At 38.4% G+C, this 27,782-nt stretch overlaps 1 protein-coding gene across 5 annotated transcripts in view; it reads left to right on the forward strand.

Annotated features, from left to right (window-relative positions):
- Positions 1-27,782, forward strand: part of LOC147572504 (complement factor H-like) — a 96,634-nt gene that overhangs the window by 25,490 nt on the left and 43,362 nt on the right. For 4 of the 5 annotated variants that reach the window (XM_086694827.1, XM_086694826.1, XM_086694828.1 and 1 more), the window contains exons 2-3: positions 26,006-26,200; positions 26,884-27,060. In XM_086694827.1, coding sequence (XP_086550953.1) covers positions 26,006-26,200; positions 26,884-27,060 — 372 coding nt within the window. The remainder of the gene's footprint in view (positions 1-26,005; positions 26,201-26,883; positions 27,061-27,782) is intronic. The other variant, XM_086694830.1, reaches the window with a different exon arrangement.

Below are 27,782 nucleotides of genomic sequence, written 5' to 3' on the forward strand. Positions count from 1 at the left end.
CTAAGAAAAACCCATCAAACCATGGAAGAGAGAAAGAGAAGAAATGATCAGAGAAAATCTTCAGAAACAGCCACAAAACAAGTAATACAATGAAAATAAATGCATGTCAAAATTATTTTGAATGTATGTCGTTTAAATGCTCTAATCAAAAGACATAGGGTGACGGAATGAAAAAAACAAGACCCATCTGTATACTGCCTACAAAAGAATCATTTTGGACCAAAAGACAACTGCAGATTGACTGCAGATTGACAGTGAGGGGATGTAGAATATTTATTGTGCAAATGGATGTGAAAAGAAGTTGGAGTAGCAATACTTAATATTGAAGAAAGTCGACTTTAAAACAAAGAATGTAATAAGAGACATAGAAGGACACTACATAATAATAAAGGGGACAACCCAACAAGAAGATACAACTTTTATGTTGTGGAGTCACGAGTTGGGTGTATAAATATTACATGCCTCAACAGATTCAAAAAGATCAAAATCACACCATGAATCCTTTCAGAACACAGTGCAATGAAACTATTAAGTCAACCACAAACACACACGCACACACACACACATCTGAAAAGGACACAAATACACGGAAGTGAAAATACACGCTAATAAACAATGAGTGGGTCAGCCAGGAAATAACAGGAAAAAAACACATAGAAACAAGTGAAAATGAAAACATAGCCGTTCAAAACCTGTGGGATGCAGCAAAACTGTTCTAAGAGGGAAATTATCGTAATACATGGTATTGGCACGAAAACAGACACATAGACCAATGGAAGAGAATAGAAACCCCCGGACTAGACCCACGAACGTATGGCCAACTAATCTTTGACAAAGCAGGAAAGAATATCCAATGGAAAAAAGACAATCTCTTTAACAAACGGTGCTGGGAGAACTGGACAGCAACATGCTGAAGGATGAAACTAGACCACTTTCTTACACCATTCATGGAAATAAATTCAAAATGGATAAAGGACCTGAATATGAGACAGGAAACCATCAAAACCCTAGAGGAGAAAGCAGGAAAAAACCTCTCTGACCTCAGCTGCAGCAATTTCTTACTTGACACATCTCCAAAGGCAAGGGAATTAAAAGCAAAAATGAACTATTGGGACCTCATGAAGATAAAAAAGCTTCTGCACTGCAAAGGAAATAATCAAGAAAACAAAAGCAACCAACGGAATGGGAAAAGATATTTGCAAATGACATATCGGACAAAGGGCTAGTATCCAAAATCTATAAAGAACTCACCAAACTCCACACCCGAAAAACAAATAATCCAGTGAAGAAATGGGCAGAAGACATGAATAGACACTTCTCTAAAGAAGACATCCAGATGGCCAACAGGCACATGAAAGATGCTCAGTGTCGCTCCTCATCAGGGAGATACAAATCAAAACCACACTCAGATACCACCTCACGCCAGTCAGAGTGGCCAAAATGAACAAGTCAGGAGACTATAGATGTTGGCAAGGATGTGGAGAAACGGGAACCCTGGTGCACTATTGGTGGGAATGCAAACTGGTGCAGCCGCTCTGGAAAACAGTGTGGAGGTTCCTCAAAAAATTAAAAATAGCTCTACCCCATGACCCAGCAATAGCACTGCTAGGAATTTACCCAAGGGATACAGGAGTGCTGATGCAGAGGGGCACTTGTACCTCAATGTTTATAGCAGCACTTTCAACAATAGCCAAATTATGGAAAGAGCCTAAATGTCCATCAACTGATGAATGGATAAAGAAATTGTGGTTTATACACACAATGGAATACTACGTGGCAATGAGAAAGAATGAAATATGGCCTTTTATAGCAACGTGGATGGAACTGGAGAGTGTTATGCTAAGTGAAATAAGTCATACAGAGAAAGACAGATACCATATGTTTTCACTCTTATGTGGATCCTGAGAAACTTAACAGAAGACCATGGGGGAGGGGAAGGAAAAAAAAAAAAGGTTAGAGAGGGAAGGAGCCAAAACATAAGAGACTCTTAAACACTGAGAACAAACTGAGGGTTGATGGGGGGTGTGAGGGAAGGGAGGGTGGGTGATGGGTATTGAGGAAGGCACCTGTTGGGATGAGCACTGGGTGTTGTATGGAAACCAATTTGACAATAAATTTCATATTTAAAAAAAAAAGAATTTGGGAGTTCCCCAAATAAGCCTTGCCATGTTTATATTCAAAAGAAAGAAAGAAAGAAAGAAAGAAAATTGAACAGATCAATTACCAGCAATAAATAAATAAATAAATAAATAAATAAATAAATAAATAAGAGTTAATGCCTATTCTCAAACTACTCCAAAAAAAAAAAAAAAAAAAAGGAAAAGAAGGAAAAACTCTCAAATTCATTCTATGAAACAGCACTACCCTGATACCAACCCAGATACAGCCACCCAAATTCATTCTATGAAACAGCACTACCCTGATACCAAGCCAGATACAGCCACCACAAAATAAGAGAACTATAGTATATGTCAATATTTCTGATGAATATAGATGCAAAAATGCGTAACAAATACTAGCAATCTGAATCCAAGAATAAATTTTAAAAAATTATTCCCCACAATCAAGTCATGTCTGTTCACGACTTATACCCGGTGATTTCTTCCTGAGTTGCAAGAATGGTTCAATATTCACAAATCAATCAATGTGTGATACATCACATCAATCAAATCACATCAGTAAAAGAAAAGATGAAAACCATATGATCACTTTAACATATACCAAAAAAAAGCCATTTGACAAAGTATAACATCCATTCGTGATAAAAGCTCTCAACATAGTAGGATTAGAGGGGACATACCTCAACATAAGAAAGGCTATACATGAAAAACCCACAGCTAACATTATCTTTAATGGGGGAAAATTATGAGCTTTCCTCCCAAGGTCAGGAACAAGACAAGACATAACAAGACGAGGAGGTCTACTCTTCCACTTTTACTCAATAAAGTACTGGAAGTCCTAGCCACAGCAACTAGAACAAAAAGAAATAAAAGGCATTCAACTCGGTAAGGAAGGAGTAAACCTTTCACTATTTGCAGATGACATAATATTCTATACAGAAAACCCAAAAGACTCCACCAAAACGTGCTAGAACTGAAGTGAGTTCAGAAAGCTATAGGATACAAAATCAGTGCACAGAAATCTGTTGCATTTCTATATAACAATAATAAAGTAGCAGAAAGACAAATTAAGAAAACAGTCCCATTTACAATTGCACTAAAAATAATAAACTACCTAGGAATAAACCTAGCCAAAGAGGTGACAGATCTGTACTCTGAAAACTATGCAACACGGATGAGAGAAGTTAAAGACAACACAAAGAAAATGGAAAGGCATCCCATGTTCATGGGCTGGAAGAACAAATATCGTTAAAATGTCTACACAACCCAAAGCAATCTGCACAATCGATGCAACCCCTACCAAAATACCAACGACATTTTTTATAGACCTAGAACAAACAAGCCTAAAATTTGTGTGGAACCACAAAAGGCCCTGGTTAGCCAAATCAATCTTGAAAAAGAAAAGCAAAGCTGGAGGCATCATAATTCTGGACTTCAAATTAATATTACAAAGATAGTGATCAAGAGCGTATGGTACCCAGAAATAAACCTACAATTACACACTCAATTAATTTTTAACAAAGCTGGATTGAATATCCAGTGGGAAAAAGACAGTCTGTTCAACAAACGATGTTGGGGAAACTCCACAGGAACATGCAAAAGAATGAAACTGAACCACTTTCTTACACCATACACAAAAATAAATTCAAACTGGATTAAAGACCTATACGTGAGACCTGAAATTATAAAAATTCCTGGAAGAGAGTACAGGCAGTAACTTCTCTGACATCAGCCACAGCTTTCTAGATAGATCACCTGTGGCAAGGGAAACAAAAGCAAAAAGAAGAAACGATTGGGACTACATTACACTACAAAGCTTCTGCACAACAAAGGAAGCAATCAACAGAACTAAAAGGCAACCTATGGAATGGGAGATGATATTTACAAATGACATGTCTGGTAAAGGGTAGTATCCATAATATATAAAGAACTTATAAAACTCAACACCCCAAAACCAGATAATCCAATGAAAAATGGGTAGAAGACATGAACGGATATTGCCCCAAAGAAGACATACAGATGGGCAATAGACACATGAATGATACTCATTAGCACTTATCATCAGAGAAATGCAAACCAAAAAAACAATAAGATGTCACCTCACAGGTGTTGGTGAGGATGTGGAGAAAGCGGTACCCTCTTGCACTGTTGGCAAGAATCCAAACTGGTGCAGCATCTCTGGAAAATAGTATGGAGGTGCCTCAAAAGGTTAAAAATAGAATTGCTGTAATATCCAGCAATCACACTCCTGGGTATTTACCCAAAGAATACAAAAGCACTAATTCAAAGGGATACACGCACCCCTATCTTTATTGCAGCATTATTTGCAATAACCAAGATATGGAAGCAGCCTAAGTGTCTACCAATTGATGAATAGATAAAGATAAATGGACTGTTATTCAGCCATAAAAAAGAATGAAATCTTGCCATTTGCAACAACTCGGATGGACTAGACAGTATAATGCTAGGCAAAATAAGTCTTTCAGAGAAAGACAAATACATATGATTTCAGTCATATGTGGGATTTAAGAAACAAAACAAATGAGCAAAGGGAGGAAATTTGAGAGAGAGAGAGAGAGAGAGAGACCAAAAGAAAAAAGAAAAAAAAAGAAAAAAAAGGCTCTTAAGTGTCTTAAGTGTAGAGAACAATATGATAGTTACCAGAGGGGAGAAAGCTGGCAGAGGGGATGGGTGAAGTAGGTGATGGAGATGAAAGAGTATCCTTGTCATTACGAGCACTAGGTGATGTATGGAATTGTTGAATCACTATACTGTATACCTGAAACTAATATAACACTGTATGTCAGCCAACCGGTATTAAAATTAAAACTTAAATACATACATACATACAGTCAATCTAGAAAAAAAATAGAGTACAAAGAATCTTGAAAGCAACAAGAAAGAAAAACATGCTTCACATACAAAGGCACTTCTGTGGGAGGTGTTTCTAGTGATACATGCCTACAGTAAAAAAAGAAATGATCTCAAATATACAGTCAAACTGTATACATCAAAAAGCTAGTAAAAGAAGGGGGTACCTGGGTAGCTGAGTTGGTTGAGTGTCCAACTCTTGATTTCTGCTCAGGCGATGATCCAGGATCATGGGCTTGTACCCCACATAGTGCTCCGCACGTGAGGGTAGAGACTGTTTCAGATTCTCTCTCTCCTACCCCTCCCTACCCCGACTTGTAACGTCTGTCTCTCTAACAAATAAAATGAAATTTTTTTCATTGAAAAACTTGAAGAAAAAACTAAGCCTAAAATTAGCAGAAAGAAGGAAATAACAGAAATCAGAGCAGAAATATATGAAATAAAGACCAAAAAGTCAACAAAATAGATACCTACCTTTTTCAAAATGTAGACAAAATTGACAAACCTAAGCTGATTAACTAATTAAAAAGAGAGATCGTATAAATAAAATAGAAGTGAACTTGAAGATATTCAACTGATGCCACAGAAATGCAAATGTCCATAAGAGACCACCATAAATGATTACACACTGACAAATTGGATAACAGAGAATGGATAAGTTCCTGGAAATATAAAACTGACAAGACAAAATCATTAAGAAATGGAAAAATCTGAACAAACCAATAACAAGTAACAACACTGAATAATTAATTTAATATATCTCCTCAAAGAAAAGTCTGGGAACAGAAGTATTCACTGGTAATTAAAAGAAGATTTAATACCAATTTTTATTTAAAAACTCCAAATTTTGAGGGAGAGCACTTCCAAAAGTAGATTAACTTTAATGCCAAAACCAGACAAGGATGCTACAAAAAAAATTATACCCAACATCACTGATAAACATAAATATTGAAATGCTCAACAAAATGTTAACAAACTGAATTCAATAGCACATTAAAAGATTCACACACCATGATGAAGTTGGGTTTATCTATGGGACTCAAGGGTGATTCAACAGATTTGAATCAGTAATATGATATAGCACATTAACAAAATGAAAGATAAAAATCATATAATCATCCAGATAGATGCACAAAAAGCATTTGACACAATTCAACATCCATTTATGACAAAAACTGACAACAATTAGGTATTGAAGAAATGTACATCAACATAATGAAGACCATAAATAAGAAGCCCATAACTAACATCACATTTGATGGAAAGCTGAAAGCTTTCCCTCAAGGATCGGGAGAAATACAAAGATACCCACTCTCATCAGTGCTGAAAAAGGGAAATAAAATGTATCCAAATAAGAAATAAAGAAGTAAAGAGGCACCTGGGTGGCTCAGTCGGTTAAGCGTCCGACTTATGCTCAGGTCATGATCTCACGGTTCGTGGGTTCGAGCCCCACATTGGGTGCTGTGCTGACAGCTCAGAGCCTGGAGCCTGCTTCAGATTCTGTGTCTCATTCTCTCTCTGCCCCTCCCCAACTTGTGCTCTGTCTCTCTCTGTCTCTCAAAAATAAATAAATGTAAAACATAAAAATAAAAAATAAATAAAGAAGTAAAATTAGCTCTGTGTGCATATGATGTATTCTTTAAGGAAAAGGCTAAAGACTCCACACACACACAGACACACACACACACACACCTGTTAGAATTAATAAATGAATTCAGTAAAGTTGTAGGATACAAAATCAATATAGAAAAATCTGCTGTATTTCTGAACACTAGTAATGAACTATCAGAAAGAGAAATTAAAATAAATTTTCATGAGATGTGGGTGTTACCTAACTCTGGAGGTTTCAAGGGCCAAAAATAATCTTTCAGGACGTAAAATATAGATCAAAGCTAGAGTGATTCTCTTCTATCAGAAAACAAAGTAAAACAATTTTTTGTATATTGTTTCAAGTACAAGATGGTTTCCAACTTTAGAGTTAACCCTCAAATGGAAAAAATAATTGACGTTATCAATCGTAAGAATTACTTATAAATTAATTAAAAGTACTATTTTATAAAGATGTGCATGAATGTTATACACAGTTATGTAATCCAGAAAACTTGAGGTAGTGGCGTTTAATCCTGAACCCTGTGTTTCAATGCCAATATGATAAATAAGAATTCGTCTTCTGCTGTCAGGAAAACTTCAGTTTTTAGAAATAGCTGTGTGATGTTTACCTATATGGTGTGATTTAAAGTTGTGCAGTGGCCCAACTGCCTTCAGTATCCTCTCTTCTTTGAAATGTAGTAGGGGCACCTGGGTGGCTCCGTAGGTTAGGCATCCGACTCTTGATTTTAGCTCAGGTCATGATCTCACAGTTTGTGGCATTGAGCCCCACAGCCGGCTCTGCGCTGACACCTGGGAGCCAGCTAGGGATTGTCTCTCTCTCTCTCTCTGTCTCTCTCCCTCTCTCCCTCTCCCCTCTCCCCCTCTCCCCCTCTCCCCCTCTCCCCATCTCTTCCTCTCCCCCTCTCCCCGTCTCCTCCTCCCCCCCTCCACTGTTGGCACTCTGTCTCTCAAAATAACTAAATGAACATTAAAAAAAAAAAAATTCTATTTAAAAAAATAAAAAATGTTTTTTAAAAAAGAAAATGGAAATGTATTGATATTACTAGATTCAACAAACCTGAAATTTATGTGGAATAGCAAATACTCTGAATAAATACTTTAGAATAGTAAAATCCAATAGTATTTACTGCAATTTACTGTGATTCATATAAGCTGAAAATTCTCTATTACAATTTCAGTGCAGATAGGTAGAAATGGATGATGAGGGTGAAGAAGGGACTAAGGAACTCGGGAAGGTGAGGTAGCCCTGGGGAGGGGAGATCTGATGGGTGAAGCGTGACAGTGAGCGCCATGAGAAGGGTCAGAGCAGATGCCCCGGGAGTGTCACAAGAGGGAGAGGTGTGCCACAGCAAGCCTTGTTTATTTTTAATGTAGACATAATGGGGAATGCATATGCTACTTTTCTGCCTGCGCATAATGTTAAACTACGACTCAGTTATCAAGTTTTGTTGAAATTGTTCTTAGCTGAAAATAAGTATGTCCCCCAATGACACATAAATTCTCTTTTGGCCTTTGATTGCTAGGGCTACTGCCAAGTCTTCATCGATCCACTTTTCTTTGCCCAATCCCTGATTGTTCTACAACCCTTGCACTTTCCCTTCTTCCCAATTGTGCCTCCCCCTCACCCCTCACACCATTCCTACCTGCCCAGGATGTGAGTTTTTCCCAACCAGACTATCCTGTGCTCACTAAACTGATGTGCACTTTACCCATAGCTTAACAACTTTAACTAGTTTCAGAATATGGTGCATAAACAAGAGATGATATATTTGGGGTAAAATGTGCTACATTTTAGGAAAAAAATCACAAAAATAACAAAAGGGTTAAATAGGTTTGACAGAGCACTTCTATGTGTTTGGATGTTTTAACTGAGAGAGCCAAGTTTCTCAAACCATGTTGACCAAAAATGTAATAGATAGGAAAGTGATTATAGAATAGTTCCTTCAAAGGCTCCCAAAAGCCTTTTTGAACAAAATTAAACTGATTCCTGACTTCAAAATTATGGCATACATTCAAAATTAAGACACGTAGACAAGAGGTACAACGGAGTCACAGATAGCAGAGTTTCTTGGGTTCATGCAATAGAGCTTTGAGATCACTGTACATGTGTTGTCATGTCTTACCTTTTACATTGGTTACCGTCCACTGTGCTCTTCCCATGGGTTGCCTGCAATCTGCGGATATAATGGAAAGGTTCCACAAGAGCTTCATATTCATCCATTCATTCTTTCATTCATTTATTTGCCCATCCAGTGGTCACTTTTTAAGTGCCTGCTGAGTGCCAGGCATTAGGACTAGCATTTACCAAAAGGCCATTTAGTGCGGAAAACAAAAGGGATGATTATTGTATTTCGTCAACATACTGTATTTTACTGTATAAAGCATTGTGATGGAAGCAAGCAAAAGAGAGACTACAGGATCATTTAGAGGAGGCAAGAAATCCAAATTGGAATGAGAGTCTGGAGTGGGATCGGGTTGGGGAGTTTGTTTGTAAGAGGTGGAATGAAGAGAGCCAAATCTGTCAGGGTCACGACGGCATCTTGGGTAGGCTTTGAAGGTTGGATGGGAGTCATGGAAATAAGGATGCCAGGGATGAAGACATTCAAGACTGAGGAACATGGCTCCTGGGTGGCTCAATTGGTTAAGCATCGGACTCTTGATTCAGCTCAGGTCATGATCTCAGTCTTGACATCGAGTCCCGTGTGGAGCTCCACCCTGGGAATGGACCCTGCTTGGGATTCTCTCAATCTCTCTCTCTGAATCTCTCTCTCTCTCTGAATCTCTCTCTCTCTCTCTGTCTCCTTTTAGTCCTGCCCCCTCCATAAAAAAAAAAAAAAAAAAAAGTACTGAGGAAACATCAGTTGTGTTTACAAAAGACTGATAGTAGGTCTGTAAAAATGGAGGATTGAAATCATCCCCACCTTTCTAAATCTGCCATCAGTTACAATTCCACAAGTACTACAGGTGAAATTGGGTATAGTGTGTGTTGTTTTTCTTCTTTTCTTTTTTAATCCTTATCCTCAGGATTGACATGATAATTATTCAGATGCAGAATCATTCCTGCTACAGTTTTTAAAGGTCCTTATTTTAATGTCTCCCTCCAACTAAGCTCCTTTCTGATAGCAACCAGTCAATATATACTAACAATTTATTGTAAGAAGCTACCATTTTGACTTGAACAATAATTGGCATTAGGTAGTAGTGATCCAAATACTACACATTTCAAGAAATTTGATTTCAGTGATATATTCAGGCTGTTTCCTGATAGTAACTTTCTTCATTCCTAATTATGGCATACTTGTATTCTGCCCAATTTCTTATAGCTATGACCTGTTCTCCCATTTGCTTTTCATAATCCTGTAATTATCTTCATGGTCTTTACACTGTTAAAATTTCAAGAGGAAATTGCATAGTCATATTTAAGAAAATTTTTAAGCATAAGTTTATTTTTTCAAATGCCTCAATAGTATAATATGATCTCTCTCTGCTTTTTCTAGAGTTTATTTTTTAAAAACTTCATTGCAACCGATAACTTTATTTATAGAGGTGTATATATTATTTGCCACATGTCTTTAATTATCCTCATGTTATTTGTAAAATAGTCTGCATATATCTTATTTTGAAAAACTAATTGGATCATATCATGTATATGTATATGTAACTAATATTCATATATACCAATGAGAAGATAGGAAAGAAATTTAACATAAAATATCTATTTTTGCTATTTCCATTTTGTCCATTTGATTTACTTTTTCGATGTTGATTTTTAGTTTGACTTTAGAATATGTTCTAATGCGTACTGAGTTTAGAATTAAGCTATTTAAAAAGTAGTATCTCCTATTCTTTTTTTCTCAAAATAATTTTAGAAAAAGAGAGTAATTGTACAAAGAGACCAGCCTTACTCTACCAAAGCAGTCTGGTACACATTTGATTGAGGTTTTCTTGATTAGGTTTAGAATGTCTTACAAATGAACGGGAAATTCAGCAAAGAATTTTAATCACAAGAGTGACATGACCAATTTTGGAAAAAAAAATCCTATGTAACCCCGTGGAGAATGGAGGCTTGCAGACTAGCTAGCAGACTGTGTCACAGTGAAGGTGGCAAATGGTCATAATCACAACTAAGAGTTTGGAGATGGCACTGGAAAATGGGGAAATGGAGTAGGGGGTCGTGACACTGTTTTCTTACAGTCAAGAGATGCCATTTAAAGTTCAAGGAAAAAGCACCATAATTTTAAGAGTTATTTGAAGTAAAAAGGGTAATCAATATGAGAATACTTCTACTATAGTAAACATATATACATAGTAAAAATTGTGAGAAGCTGGTAGGAAGATTATGTGAAAGGTGTGTATATTTGTCTTTTCCATCTGGTTGTTAAAAGCAATTAACCAAATTTGAAAATTCAAGAGCAAGTGGTATAAATGTATTATTTTGAAACATAACCTGAGGAAAATGCATTTGCCTCAGGCTAGCTAATGGGCTAGTGGTGTGTGTGTGTGTGTGTGTGTGTGTGTGTGTGTGTGTGTGTGAGAATTGATTACTTTAAATGTTTTGAAGATGGATTACTCTTGGCCGATTTGTTTAAAAAATAATTTAAATGAAATAAATTAACTGATAAAACTTTATTACCTTTACCTTGCATTACCTTAATAGGATAGGAACGGTGTTTATCAAAATATTTATATATTACTAAAAAATAGTTCTGCACTCACAATATTGGCATCTATGTTTGAAAATTAACTTATTTTTCCAATAGCCAGAATGCCATGAAGTGGATTTGAATTTCTAAAATGAAAAACACACATATTAGCCTGCAATTAAGCATAAAATCTTCATCATGAACATTAAATTTAAAAACGAACAACACAAAAAATCTGGCTCTTTGGAAGAGGGGGGAATCCAGAGAGGTGGTTTGTGTTGTTTTATGACAGGATGTTAACACCATCTAGTGGAGAAACAGAATGTTTACTTAAATTCTAAAAATCAAAATGTAATGTAGAATCATTTATTAAAAGTTCCCAAACATAAATGTGCTAGAAATTTGCTAAAACGTCAAAGAAAAATTACTGCATATGAAATCTCACACAAGTATTATTTACTACAGAAAAGTATAGTTTCATATGGAGCTTGTATGAAATGTGAAACATGTTCATCAGAGATAGGTTCCATGATGGTCTTCACCTCTGTTGATTATTTGCCCCTTACCTTTTAAAAAGAAATTCTAGAATAGAATGTTAAGCCATTGTCATAAAACCAAGTGAAGAAAGGAGTTATGCAGTGAAAGTAATACTAATGAATATGTCTGGTGATAAGTATCTTTGAATTTGCCATTTTTAAAAGTAATCGTTGGAGACCTAATGTAATCATTCTATCTTTTAAAGTGTTTATTTAAATTAAAGTTTTTATTTAAATGTAATCATTCTGTCTTTTAAAGTTTGTATTTAAATTACAGTTAGTTAGTACCTACTGCAATATTAGTTTCAGGAGTAGCATTTAGTGGTTCATCATTTACACATAACACCCAGTGCTCATCACAACAAATGCCCTCCTCAGTATTCATTCCTTGTAATCCATTTCCTCACCTACCTCCCCTCCAGCAACCCTCAGTTTGTTCTCTATACTTAAGAGTCTGTTTTATGGTTTGCCTCTCTTTTTTTCCTCCTATGTTCATCTCTTTCATTTTTTAAATTCCACATATGAGTGAAATCATGTGGTATTTGTCTTTTTCTGACTGACTTATTTTGCTTAGCATAAATACACTCTAGTTCTGTCGGTGCGTTGCGAATGGCAAGATTTCATACTTTTTGATGGCTGAGTAATATTCCAGTGTGTGTGTGTGTGTGTGTGTGTGTGTGTGTGTGTGTGTGTGTGTGTGTGTACTGCATCTCTTTATCCATTCATCCATCGGTGGACATTTGGGTTCTTTCTATAATTTGACTAATCGTTGATATGCTGCTCTAAATATCAAGCTGCATGTATCCTTTCAGAATCAGTATTTTTGTATCCTTCTGTTAACTACTTAGCAGTGCAATGGCTGGATTGTAGGGTAGTTCTATTGTTAACTTTTTGAGGACCCTCCATATTGTTTTCCAGAGTGGCTGCTCCACTTTGCATTCCCACACCAACACTGCAAGAGGGTTCCCCTTTCTCTGCCTCCTTGCCAATGCCTTGTTGTTTTCTGTGCTGTTAATTTCAGCCATTGACAGGTGTGAGATAGTATCTCATCGTGGTTTTGTTTTGTATCTCCTTAATGATGAGTGATGTTGAGCATCTTTTCATGTATCTGTTGGCCATGTGTATGTCTTTGGAAAACTATTCATGTCTTCTGTCCATTTCATAACTGGATTATTTGTTTGGGTGTTGAGTTTGATAAGTTCTGTATAGATTTTGGATACTAACCCTTTATCAGATATGTCATTTGCAAATATCTTCTCCCACTCTGAAGGTTGCCTTTTAGTTTGTTGATTGTTTTCTTCATTGTGCAGAAGCTTTTTATCTTGATGAAGTCCCAATAGTTCATTTTTGCTTTTGTTTCCCTTGCCTTTGATGACATATCTAGTAAGAGGTTCCTATGGCCCAAATCAGAGAAGCTGCTGTCTGTGTTCTCTAGGATTTTGATGGTTTCCCATCTCATATTTTGGTCTTTCATCCACTTTGAATATATTTTGTGTACCTTGTAAGAAAGTGGTCCAGTTTCGTTCTTCTGCATGTTGTTGTCCAGTTTTCCCAACACTATTTATTGAAGAGACTTTTTTCCATTGGATATTCTTTCCTGCTTTGTCAAAGATTAGTTGACTATATAGTTGTGGGTCCGTTTCTGAGTTTTCTATTCTGTTCCACTGATCTGTGTGTCTGTTTTTATACCAGCACTATGCTGTCTTGGTGACTACAGCTATGTAATGTAGCTTGAAGTCTGGAATTCTGATGCCTCCAGCTTTGCTTTTCTCTTTCAAGATTACTTTGGCTATTTGGAATCTTTTGTGGTTCCATACAAATTTTAGGATTGTTTGTTCCAGCTCTGTGAAAACTGCTGGTGGTATTTTGATAGGGATTGCAGTACATGTGTAGAGTGATTTGAGTGATACAGATATTTTAATGATATTTGTTCTACCAGTCCACGAGCATGGAATATTTTTCCATTTCTTTGTGTTGCTTTCAGTTTCTTTCATCAGTATTCTGTAGTTTGCAGAGTACAGATCTTTTTACCTCTTTGATTAGGTTTTTTCCTAAGTATCTTATGGTTTTTGGTGCAAATATAAATGGAGTGAATTCTTTCATTTGGAAATGAAATTCTTTCATTTGGAAATTTCAAATGGAAATGAATTCCTTCATTTTTCTTTCTGCTGCCTCACTATTGGTATGTAAAAATGCAACAGGCTTCTCTGCATGGAGTTTGTTTCCTGCAACTTTACTGAATTGTGTATCAGTTCCAGAAATTTTTAGTGGAGATTTTTGGGTTTTCTATGTAGATTATCATGTTGTCTGTGAATAATGAAACTTTGATTTCTTCCTTCTTGATTAGGATGCCTTGTCTGTCTTTCTTTCTTTCTTTCTTTCTTTCTTTCTTTCTTTCCTTTTTTTTTTTTCTTGACTGATGCTGAGACTAGACATCCAGTACTATGTTAAGTAACAATGGTGAGAGCGGTCATCCTTATCTTGTTCCTGACCATAGAAGAAAAGTTCTCAGTTTTTCCTCATTGAGAATTATATTAGCTGTGGGTCTTTCATATGTGGCATTTATGATAATGAGGTATGTTCCCTCTATCTCTCTTCGTTTGAGTGTGTTTTTTCGTTTGTTTTTTAGAAATAGAGAAAGCACGTGTGTATGGGAGTCAGGGGAGGGACAAAGGGAAGAGAGAGAATCTTACGTAGGCTCCACATCCAGTGAGGAGCCTGACATGGGGCTTGATCTCCCAACCCTGAGATCATGACCTGTTTATTCTGATGGGAATTCTCTATGCCTCCTGGATTTGGATGTCTGTTTCCTTCCCAAGTTTAGGGAAGTTTTCAGCTATAATTTCCTCCAATGAACCTTCTGCCCCCTTTTCCTTCTCTTCCCTGGGACTCCTATGATACGAACGTTACTATGATTTATGGAGTCACTGAGTTCTCTAGGTCTGCATTCGTGGTCTGATATTTTTCTTTACCTCTTCTCTTCAGCTTCATTATTTTCCATAAGTTTATCTTGTATATCACTGATTCATTCTTACGATTCTTCCGTCCGTGTATACACAACTGCAGGACAGTTGTCTGTTGGTGCCTGGGACTGGTGGCTGTGCTGGTCTGGAATCTGGCCCCTGCGGTTCACTCAGTGTCAGTCCTGCTCCAGTAGATAAGCAGTTACAGGCACGGAGGGGCTGGGGTTCATGTAAGTAGGCTCCCAGTGGAGCCACTGTCCTGTTCCCTGAAGCCCCACCGTGTTGGTGTTGGTAAGAAAAATGGCAACACCCCAGTCTCTCCTCCCCGCAGGGGGTGTCTCAAACCATGCAGTTCAGGCAGCGCCTTACAGAGTAGCGCGGGCATTCGACCTGTCCTGCTCCACAGTCTCCTCCAGCAGCTCGTATCCCGCTCTGCGTGAACCTGGTTCCGGAATAATGCCACTCTGCCCTGCCAACAAAGGGCCTCAGGTTGGCACCTGCAAGGTCTTTTTTTTTTAATTTTTTTTTTTTTTAACGTTTATTTATTTTTGAGACAGAGAGAGACAGAGCATGAACGGGGGAGGGTCAGAGAGAGGGAGACACAGAATCTGAAACAGGCTCCAGGCTCTGAGCTGTCAGCACAGAGCCCGACGCGGGGCTCGAACTCATGGACCGCGAGATCATGACCTGAGCCGAAGTGGGCCGCTTAACCCACTGAGCCACCCAGGCGCCCCAAGACAGGCTGCTAGGGCTCTTTCACAGAAAAAGTATATTCTTTATTCTCCTGCCTCTCTGCAGCGCCCTGGGGTGGTAGTCGGTTCAGAACACTTTCTCCGTCTGTTACAGTCCTGGGGGACCCACAGTCATAAGCCGAGCGCACCACCAGAGCCAGGCAATCTAGAGGTAAGTCCTGCCTGACAACCACAGAAGCGAGGGCACCATAAAAAAAGCATAAGCTCCTTTCCTAGAGATACCTTTGACCTAGAGCGAAGCCGAGGAAGATCACAAGGATGGCCTCCAGTGGCCTCTATCCCCAGAGAACACCTAAGTAGGCCCCTAGATGTGTGCCAAGCCACAAGTCTGCTCCTCAAGCCAGAATTCCGGGAAAGGCTGTCAGGCCTCTTTCGTAGAAAAAACTGACATTATAGTTCAGTCTGTATATACAGTGTGCCCTTGCGGTGGTGGCCAGGGCTGAACTTTTTACAGTCCCATGGGAACCATGAATACAAACCCCACGGACCATTAGATCAAAGAATGTCCCCTGGGTGGCAGCCACGAAATCCAGTGCACCGGATATAGAAACTGGGGCACCAGATCTTTGTCCAGATTTCCCTCCAGGAGTTACCAGTGCCCTGCAGTGCAGCAGAAGGAGGACCTGAAGATAGTGCCTATTCTCCAAGTTCCCTGTAGAGGATTATGGCTGGCCCTCTGTTGTCTTTTTAATTAGAAGTCTGCCCTCAGGCCACAGCAAGAAAGATTAATCAGATTGGCCTTTTCCAGAGAAAGGCGGGTGCTTCAGTCTGTGCACTCTCCTGTGCCTTGGGGGTGGTGGCCTGTTAATCAGTCTTTCTTTATTTGTTACAGTCCTGTAGGACCCACTAGCCACTACAGCCATGTGATCTAGGGATATCTCCTTGGTGGTGGCTGCAAAATTCAGAGAGTGTCTGAGGAGGGTCTAAGCTCCTTTCCTGGAGATACCAGGGAGCAATTAGCAAATTCTGCCAATGAGGCAAAAGGAGAGCATAAAGATGGTGCCTGCTGGTCTCTGTCTTTGAGGAGAGTTTTACTAAGCCCCTAGATGTGTTTTACATTAAATGCTTACCCGTCAGAGCGGAGCCTTAAGGTAGGCAAATAAGTCTCTTTCACAGAAAGTCTGGGCGCTTTTCAGGTGGCTTCCTCTATGCTGGACCCTGGGGTGGGTGAGTGCCTGTGGACCCTTTAAGAGCTGTTTCTCACTTAGCTGTAGCTTGTGGGTCCTTGTGGACACAAGCCCTGTTGGCTTTCAAAGCTAGATGCTTTGGGGGCTTGTCTGTCAGGTGTAGATATTAAAATTGGGGTGCCAGATGTAAGGCTCAGACACTTCACTCCTCAGGGAGAAGCTTGGGGTTTTGAATTCCCTCCCAATTGTGGGTCATCATGCTGGGGATGAGGTTTAGGGTCAGATCGTATCTCAGTTTCTTCCATCTACTTTGATGTGAGCTTTTTCTCATTTGCCCAGTGTGTAGGAATCACTCAGTTATTTTTTGGAGAGGTTTTTTTTTTCCCCCCACACAAAATTGTATGTAACTGTAGATTCAGTGTGTCCAAGGGAAGAGGTGTGTTCAGGATCTCCTACATCTCCATCTTGAACCACTTCCATAAAGAAACTATTTAATCGTGTTTCTGGTTGGCTTATGGAAATGGTAGATCAGCCCAGCTGGATCTGGATCCCACCAAGTTTATTCCAGAAGGGGCCTTATGAAGTTCTTGTGGACAAGATGGGGAAATTGACCAGTTAGATGGTTTATGAGATAGTTTGAAATTTCGTTAAGTAAACTTACCCGAGTATCAGATTCAGGACTTTGTTCTCAAGCCTATTCCATTACTCCTTTGTGTTATCAGATAGTTTAGTGATTTAGGAGAAACACAGTACAAATTCACAAGTGGAATTATTCAGGGGGTCATGATAGTGAATCTGCATTAGCACAGATTCATCATTCAAAAAGGATCCTCTGTTAAATCTAATAACGTGACATTTAGTAGTGATAACTATAAGATCCTGGGTATAAGTCAAAGGAATCAGATGTACAAGTACAGACAGATTAGAAAGAATTTTAAAAGTTGGTGAATATTTTGATCAATTTTGAGGTCATTTTGAGTCAAAACTAGGACAGAACCACCACTACTGTTAATGAGACCACGCCCTGCATCGATAGAAATCTAAGGTAGAATGAGGCTGTTCTAAAATTTGCCCATCCCAGTGCTGATCAGACCATATGTGAAATATTATATTTGCTTCAGAGATGATATTCTAAAAGCGTAAAACATATTTAAGTATGCCCAGATGAGAGAAGAATATGGCAAAGGGATTCAAGCCTGTCATAATAATAATACCTACTTTAATTTTACCCCCTTTGTATACCTCTTGAAAAGAAATCTCAGTGGACTGTTTTATTTAATTAGTATCATTTTTTAAAATTATTAACAAGTCAGCTAACATACAGAGTAGTCTTGGCTTCAGGAGTAGATTCCTTTGATACATCACTCACATACAACACCCAATACTCCTCACTTGACAAGTGCCCTCCTCAATGCCCACCACCTGTTTTTCCCATCCTCTCAACCCCCCACTTCCATCAACCCTCAGGTTCTATCTAAGGGCCTCGTATGATTTGCCTTCCTCTCTGTTTCTATCTTCTTTTTTCCTTCCCTTCCCCGATGGTCACCTGTAAAGTTTCTCAATTTCCACGTATGAGTGAAATAATATATCTGTCTTTCTCTGACTGACTTATTTCACTTACCTTCTGATTCCATCCACATTGTTGCAAATGGCAGGATTTCATTCTTTTTCGTCGCCGAGTAGTATTCCATTGTGTAAACATACCATGTCTTCATTATCCATTCATCAGTGATGGAAATTTGGGCTCTTTCCATAATTTGACTATTGTTGATAGTGCTGCTATCATGTGGCCCTATGAATCAACCCTCCTGTGTCCTTTGAATAAATTCCTAGTAGTACAAGCACTGGATCATAGGGTAAATCAATTTTTAATTTTTTGAGGAAACTGCACGCTGTTTTCCAGGGTGGCGCACCAATTTGCACACCCACCAACTGTGCAGGAGGGTTCCCCTTTCTCCATATCCTCGCCAACATCTGTTGTTTCCTGAGTTGTGAATTTTAGCCACTCTGGTATGAGGTGGTATCTCAGTGTGGTTTTGATCCGTATTTCCCTGATGATGAGCAATGTTGAGCATCTTTTCATGTGTCTGATTTCCATCTGCATGTCTTCTTTGGAAAAGTGTCTATTTGTATCTCCTGCCCGTTCCTTCACTGGATTATTTGTTTTTCAGGTGTTGAGTTTGGTAAGTTCTTTATAGATTTTGGATACTAGCCCTTTATCCAGTATGTCATTTGCAAACATCTTCTCCCATTCTGTCGGCTGCCTTTTAGTTTTGTTGATTGTTTCCTTTGCTGTGTAGAAGCTTTTTATCTTGATAAAAAGGTCCCAATAGTTCCGTTTTGCTTTTATTTCTCTTGCCTTTGGAAACATGTCACGTAAGAAGTTTCTATGGCCAAGGTCAAAGAGGTTTCTGCCTTGTTTGCTCCTGTAGGATTTTGATGGATTCCTGTTTAACACTGACCTAACATTAGCATTTAGGTCCTTCATCCATTTTGAATTTATTTTTGTGTATGTTGTAAGAAAGTGGTCCAGTTTCTTTCTTCTGCATGTTGCTGTCCAGTTCTCCCAAGCACCGTTGGCTGAAGAAACTATCTCTTTTCCATTGGATACCCTTTCCTGCTTTGTCAAAGATTAGTTGGCCATAAATTTGTATGTCTGTTTCTGGGTTCTCTTTTCTATTTCACTGGTCTGTGCATCTGTTTTTGTGCCAATACCATACTGTCTTTATGATTACAGCTATGTAATACAGGCTAAAGTCTGGGATTGTGATGCCTCCAGCTTTGGTTTTCTTTTTCCACATTACTTCAGCTATTCAGGATCTTTTGTGGTTCCATACAAATTTTAGGATTATTTCTTCTAGCTCTGTGAAGAATGCTGATGCCATTTAGATTGAGATTGCTAGAGTGTGTAGATTGTTTTGGGTAATATCAACATTTTAACAATATTTGTTCTTCTAATCCATGAGCATGGAATGTTTCCATTTCTTTGTGTCTTCTTCAATGTCATTCATCAATTTTCTATAGTTTTCAGCAAACAGATCTTTTGCCTCTTTGGTTAAGTTTATTCCTAGGTAATTTATGGTCCTTGGTGCAATTGAGAATGGGATCAATTCCTTTCTGTTGCTTCATTATTGGTGTATAGAAATGCAACAGATTTGTGTACATTGATTTTATATCCTGAAACTTTGCTGAATTCATGTATCAGCTCTACCAGTTTATCGGTGGGGTGTCTCGGGTTTTCCATGCAGAGTGTCATGTCATCTGCAAAGAGTGAAAGTTTGACTTCTTGTCTGCCAATTTCGATACATTTTATTTTGCATTGTTGTCTGAATGTTGAGGCTAGGAGTTCTAATACCATGTTAAACAACAGGGGTGACAGTGGATATCCCTGTCATGTTCCTGATCTCAGGGGCAAAGCTCTCAGTTTTTCCCCATTGTGGATTATATTAGCTGTGGGCCTTTCATATATGGCTTTTATGATGTTAAGGTATGTTCCTTCTATCCTTACTTTCTTGAGTGTTTTTATTACGAAAGGATGCTGTATTTTGTCCAATGCTTTTTCTGCATCTCTTCACAGGAGCATATGGTTCTTATCTTTTCCTCTGTTAATGTGATGTATGATGTTGATTGATTTGTGAATATTGCACCAGACCTACAGCCCAGGAATGAATCCCAGTTGATTATGATGAATAATTCTTTTAATACACTGTTGAAGTCAATTTGCTAGTATCTTGATGAGAATTTTTGCATCCACGTTCATCGGGGATATTGACCTGTAATTCTGCTTTTCAGTGGGGCCTTTGTCTGGCTTGGGCATCAAGGTAATGCTGGCTTCATAGAATGAGTCTGGAGGATTTCCTTCCATTTCCATTTTTTGGAACAGCTTGAGATTAGGTCTTAACTCCGCTTTAAATGTCTGGTAGAATTCCCCTAGGAAGCAGTCTAACCCCGGACTCCTACTTGTTGGGAGATTTTTGATAACCAGTTCAATTTCTTCACTGCTTATGGGTCTGTTCAAATTTTCTATTTCTTCCCATTTGAATTTTCGTAGTGTGTGAGTTTCTAGGAATTTGTCCACTTCTTCCAGATTGTCCAGTTTGTTGGCATGTAATTTTTCATAATGTTCTTCAATAATTGTTTGTATTTGTGTGGTGTTGGTTGTGATCTCTCCTCCTTCATTCGTAATTTTATCTATTTGGGTCCTTTCTGTTTTCTTTTTGAGAAGTCAGGCTACAGGGTTATCGATTTTGTTTATTCTTTCAAAAAATCAACTCTTACATTCATTAATCCATTCCAATGTTTTTTTGTTTTTGTTTTTTAGGGTTTTTTTTTTTTTTTTTTTGGATGGTATACTGTTTATTTCTGCTCTAATTTTTATTATTTCTCTGCTTCTTCTGGCTTTGGGCTTTCGTTGCTGCTGCCTTTCTAGTTCCTTTAGGTGTGAGGTTAGGTTCTATATTTAGGACCTTTCTCGCTTCTTGAACTAGGCCTGAACTGCAATGTATTTTCCTCTTAGGACTGCCTTTGTTGCATCCCATTGGGTATGAACTGTCATGTTTTCATTTTCATTTACCTGCGTATATTTTCTAAATTTTTGTTTAATTTCCTGGTTGATCTATTCATTCTTCAGTAGGATGTCCTTTAACCTTCATGCATTTGGGGGCTCTCCAAATTTTTTCTTGTGGTTGATTTCAAGCTTCATAACATTGTGATCCGAAAATATACATGGTATGATCTCAGTCCTTTTATATATTCTGTTTTGTGACCCAGTATGTGATCTGTTTTGGAGAATGTCCAAGTGGTCCATCTGGTCCAATGTGTCCTTCAGAGCCATTGTTTCCTTATTGATTTTCTGCCTAGATGCTATGTCCGTTGCTGTAAGTGGAGTACTAAAGTCCCCTTCAAACATGGTATTATTATCTATACATTTATTTCTGTTTGTAATTACACGATTTATATATTTGGATGCTCTCACATTGGGGACATAGATTTTTACAACTGTTATCTCTTCTTGATGAATAGACCCCTTGATTATGATAAAATGCTATTTTTCATCTCCTATTACAGTCTTTCTTTTAAAATCTGGTTTGTCTGGTATAAGTATGGCTACTCCGGCTTTCTTTTGCCATCCAGTACCATGACACAAGGTTTTCCATCCCCTCACTTTGAATCTGCAGTTGTCCTCAGGACTAAAATGAGTCTCTTGTAGGCAGCGTGTAAATGGATCTTTTTTTTTTTAACCCGTGGTGAAACCCTATGTCTTTTCATTGGAGTATTTAGTCCATTTACATCAGAGTGATTATTGAAAGATACGAATTCAGTGTCATTGTGTTACCTGTAGGTTTCGGGCTTGTGGTGATGTCTCTGGTCCTTTGTAGTCTTTGCTGCTTTCCACTCACAGAGTCTCCCTTAGAATCTCCTGCAGGGCTGGTTTAGTGGTCATGAACTCCTTTAGTTTTTTTGTTTTTTGTTTTTGTTTTTGTTTTGTCTGGGAAAGCCTTTATCTGTCCTTCAATTATAATGACAGCCTTGCCAGATAATTGATTCTTGGCTGCATATTTTTCCTAACAGCACATTTAATGTTTCCTACCCTCCCTCCTGGCCTGCCAAGTTTCAGTGGATAGGTCTGTTACTGCCCTTACATGTCTACCCTGGCTCTCATTTCTTCCTGGGATTTCTTTTCAGGAGAATTCTTCCATCTTATCATTTTGGCCTGGTTTCTGTCCTTATGTGTTTTAATAGTTTGTTATATGTCCTGCACCTGTGAGAACTACTATATTTAAAAGGGGTCATACACTGTCCAGGGCCTGGCACTTCAGGAATTGTATTTGGAGTGTGTTGCATGCCCTCCTTTGTTGTGTATTTGGTTGCTGTAACCCACCAAACAGTCTTCTATAAGGCTCCTCCTTACTTGCAGTGGTGGATAGTTTAGACCCTCCACCAGGGGTGCTTTGATTTTTCATTGAAGTATCCCTAGAAAGATGAGAGGGCAGGGGACCTAATCCCATACAAAGAAAAAAATGAAAGGTCTGAAAAAAGGACCAAGCAGAGAATCAAAGAAGCTATAAGGCTTAATCCAGAGAGAAAGAAAGGAAAAGAAAGAAGAAGGAGATATAGAAAAACTGTAAAAAAATAAAGTAAAAATGCTTGCCTAAACAGACAAACAAAGCAGAAACATAGAGAAAAGACAAAATATGTATATTTATAAGAATTGACCAAAAATCAAATCAGAAACTAAGAGCCTGATTCCAAAGGAAAAAAAAGAAGATGGTTGAAAGAAATGATGAGAAAAGACAAGAGATGGAAAGAAAAGGAAAGACAAAAAGAAAAGAAAAAAGGGCAACAGACTAACATACACAACTGCAGGACAGTTGTCTGTTGGTGTCTGGGACCTACGGCTGTGCTGGTCCGGAGAAGAGGTCATCTGTTTCACTCAGTGTCAGTTCTGCTCCAGTAGATGAGCAGTTTCCGGGCACACAGGGGTGGGGCTTCACATAAGCAGATCACACCTGTGCTGGGGTCTTTTTCCCTGAAGCCCCACCATGTTGGTGATGGGGAAGAAAATGATGACACCCCAATCTCAACCACACTGTTCAGGCAGGCCTCACACAGTAGCGCAGGCAGGTGGCTTGTCTTGCTCCACAGTTCTCCCACACTTCTAGGTGCTCAGCTGGGATTCAAAACCCGATATAGTAATGGATCCTGCGCCAGAGGCACTTGGTTCTGGGGTAGTGCCATTCTGCACTGCTAATATGGCTGACGACTGCAGGGTCTTTTGTCTTTGAGGGTGCAATATATCCCACAGTATTCGACAGAGGGGACTGTTCTCTCCTAGTGTGCCCCTGAGATTGCCACTGCTCTCCTCCTCCCCAGGCACATGCACGTGACAGTGGCTTTGGTCCCGAGAATGGCACACACTTTTGAAAACTCTGGTCTTCAGCTCCTTTGGCTGTTTTCAAAGTAGAGACTGGCACTCTCCATATTTCTTATTCCCCAGTCCACGATCTGGAGGTTTTTCTCTTGTCCTAACTTGCGTTAGGGCAATCCACAGCTTCTCTTTCTCTCCCTTTTTTCTCTCTACGGATCCCTGCCTTCCACGCCCATGCTGTTTTATCTCCCCCAGTTTGCATACAAGCACCTCTGTCCCACTAAGCTGTCTCCCTCCACCTGTGCAGGTTTTTCTGTCACTCCGCAGATAGATTTCCAAGTGTTCTGACCCCAATACAGCTGTGTTTCCGGGATGAGGGAAATCCTCGAACCCTTACTTCTCCACCATCTTAACTCCTAATTGATATCATTTGAAACACTAGAATAACCACTGCTGTTCTGAGATCAGACCCCCAGGGTTCAAATCTCTCCTTTACAATTTTATGGGTAATTTAACTGAGTACTTTAAGACTCAATTCTTGCAAATCCAAAGAGTGAAGCTTGCCCAAGATTGTTAAATGACACACATCTTGATGTCTCATGATGAAATTCATCCAAGGATAAAGAGAAAATAATCTAAATCTTCAAAAAGTCATGGGGGGAAAAAACTACACGGTTACTCAAAAGGAAAAAAACTAAATGAGCTTTTTAGTCTCAACCTTGGAAGCTTCAAAAATGTGGAGGGAAAAAATCTATCCATGAGAGACATGGGCTGTAGGCCAAAAATCTATATCTAGAGAAGGTATCATATACAAATTTTTGTTAAAGAAAAACATCAGTATATACAAGGATTCAAAGGGTATGATCCACATAACAAGTCAGCTTAAACTACTAGAAACTTTCTCTAATCAAACAAGAAGAACATGGATCAGTGTACTTAAAAAAGATGAAGATGATAATTAATACTTGGTATGCGTGTGTGTGTATGTGTGTGTGTTTTGGAACTTGGGTACATGTGTTGTACAAGGTAATAGAGCAATTTTATGGGTAATTTTATGGGAAAAACCCAATACTGGTCTGGTATTAAAGTCCTAAATTATCTCTATGTCATCAAATGAAAAGGGGAAACTTTTCTGGAAAATATTATACATAAATGTGTTGTAACAACATAACACTTAAACATATGTCAAAAATGTTCCGTATATAAGAATATCTCAGTAAAATGCGATTATATTATACCTCAATTAAAATATGACATTTTGGTGTTTAAAAAGAATTGAACTATGGTTGCATTAAATGTTCACTTTTATTCAAAAAATATATATATTGAGGACATAAATGACATACTGTCTAAACACTTGATATATATGATATATATCATTATAGTATGACATACTGTGTATGATAGTTTTAAACACTTCATCTATATGACAAGTGTCATATATATGGTGAAATATATATGACATCTTTAACACACCTCATATATATGATATATGTCATACATATTACGACATATGTATGACATAATTTAAAACCATTCCTTCTCCAATTAAAATTAGAATTAACAATATGGTGCCTGGGTGGCTTAGTTGTTAAGCATCTGACTTCGGCTCAGGTCATTATCTCACAGTTGGTGAGTTCGAGTTCCACGTCAGGTGAGCTCGTTGCCCCACTTTGGGTGAGCCAGTGCCCTGCTTCAGGTAAAACCACGAGCCCCAGGTGAGCCCAGCTTCTCTCTCTCTTTCTCTCTCTCTCTCTTTTACTCTCTCTGCTCTTCACTCACTTGCGCCACCTCTCTCTCTAAAACAAAATTTAAAAAAATAACATTCAAATGTTTTCCACAATCTTAAGTATTTGGATATTGAAAAATAGTCCTTGTTTATTTCTCTGATTAAATGAAGAAGAGAACTGTCCTCAATGATTGGTTTGAGGGATTAAGAAGAATGTAATTTTTCTGTATAATATGATGAATGGAAAATTTTTGTGTTTCTCTATATGTCTTACATTATTTTCAGTAAACAGAAAAATAAATTAATGAATGTTAATCTAAAAAATATCTATCTTCCTACATTGAGTTGGTCTGAGAAGAAAAGATAGGGCTCTGATTTCTGATGAGAACAGAAAAGAAAATAAAAAGTTGGATGACCTGAGAAATAAAATCAGTACCTTCATCTCTCAACCAAGGTCCTCATTTAATCAACCATGCTGAGGATACACATACTCAAGGAGAATCCTTTAAAAAGATTTATCAAGTTTTATTCCTCGATCTTCATACAATTTTATATCTCTTAAGTCCCACAAGATACAATGTTAACTTGATTAGCAATGACTTCATCACATATTCCAGTAATCCATATTTCCAACACTTCTTGTCCTGGAAAACCTGATGCAATGAGTGAAATTATGCTAATGAGAGGGTAAATTTACCAATGAAACAATTAATTTCTAATATGATCTTTTTCTTGAGATAAAAGATTATTTATACTGTTGTTTGTTTTTGTTTTTTTATTGCAAGAGAAACGTTGTGATTTTCCAGAAATAAAACATGGACTACTACACAATGAATATAACTATAGACGAGACTTTCCAGTATCTGTAGGAAAAAAATATTACTATTCCTGTGACCACAATTTCGTGACAGATGAAAAACAGAACGGGGGATATATTCATTGCACACAAGAAGGATGGTCACCAGCAGTACCGTGCCGCAGTAAGTCAACCTTGTTATGATTGTGTACGTGTAAATATTTCAAAGAGTGGTGTGGGAAGACACATAAGTGAGTACCATTAAGCCTAATATGACAAAAAAGAAGGCCAAGGGATGAGTTTTATGAGCAAAACGACCAATGTAAGTTTTTCCTTCTATGAGGAGCTCTTCATAAAAATCACCTTACAACTAAAAATAGAGGCTTACGAAAATACCTATGTCATTTCCAAATATCTTCATTATAAAAACTGAAGATAAATGATTTAAATACTGATTTTCTGGGGCGCCTGGGTGGCTCGGTCGGTTAAGCGTCTGACTTCGGCTCAGGTCATGATCTCGTGGTTCACGAGTTCGAGCCCCGCGTCGGGCTCTGTGCTGACCGCTCGGAGCCTGGAGCCTGCTTCCGATTCTGTGTCTCCCTCTCTCTCTGACCCTCCCCCCGTTCATGCTCTGTCTCTCTCTGTCTCAAAAATAAATAAACGTTAAAAAAAAATTAAAAAAAAAAAAAAAATACTGATTTTCTTCTTTTCAAACGTTTGGAAGTAGCTTTAGTCTGTCTTAAGTTATAGGTTATTTTTAGATACTTATGCATGAAAATTTAAATTTTGGACAAATAATTTTTAATTTGCTATTATCATTGAATCTAGGGTTTGACAAATTTGGTTTGCTATTTTTATGATTATTAGGACAATGTATTTTTAATTATTTGATAAATGGAGAATATCCATATCCAGCAAAAATGTATTTCCAAGGTGACTCTGTAAGTGTTAACTGCTATGCTGGCTACAGTCTTCAAAATGAGCAGACTGTAATGACCTGTACAGAAGATGGCTGGGTGCCTGCTCCCGAATGCCTTCCTCCTGGTAAGTACATGGTCACTAGTCAGAAAACAGTAAAAGAACTACAAAGAAGGAACGTGTAAAGTAGGGTGACACCAGCAAGAGAACGAGGGGGATGTGGCAGAGAAGGAGGAAACTAGGCTTGCCTCATCCCATGAGGATAACTATCAAATCATCCTAAATCAACCTGAAGACTGGCAGAACAAATTGTGCAACCAATCCTAGAGAACAGTCCACATCAGAGAAGTAAGATGTACAGAGATTCAGTTTTCCCTCCCAAACTGAGGAGAAATGGACTGTACCACTGAGGTAGGAAAGGAGTAGTGGTCACAGAGAAGGGTGAGAGACAGTCTGACACACAGAGGAGCCAACAGGTAAAACGAATCCCCAAACCAACTGGCTTGGAAAGTGAAAGGGGCCAAATGTTGTGAGTTCCTGCAGCCAGTGGGGCTTAAAGCCTAGGGTTTTAAAGGTCAGTGTACTAAGTTCTGAGAGAGTTCAAAGGGCATTGGGGCTGTTCTTGGAGAAAAGGCAAGCAAAGAGCCTGTGGACATACAGCATGGAAAGAGCAATCTGAAGAGCACTGGGAGCACACAGTGGGGAGATTATTTGCTCACCTGGGAGCATGTTGCAGAAAGGCAGCATTCACAGAGACCCACAGGAGCTGACAGGTGCCATTTCCCTCCCCTACCCATTAGCATAAACACAGGGTCAACTGTGGGAATCTGTACAGGGCCCACACTTGC

This window comes from Puma concolor, chromosome E4 (genome assembly GCF_028749965.1).
Source record: "Puma concolor isolate L17-30 chromosome E4, mPumCon1.1.hap2, whole genome shotgun sequence".
Taxonomy (NCBI): domain Eukaryota; kingdom Metazoa; phylum Chordata; class Mammalia; order Carnivora; family Felidae; genus Puma; species Puma concolor.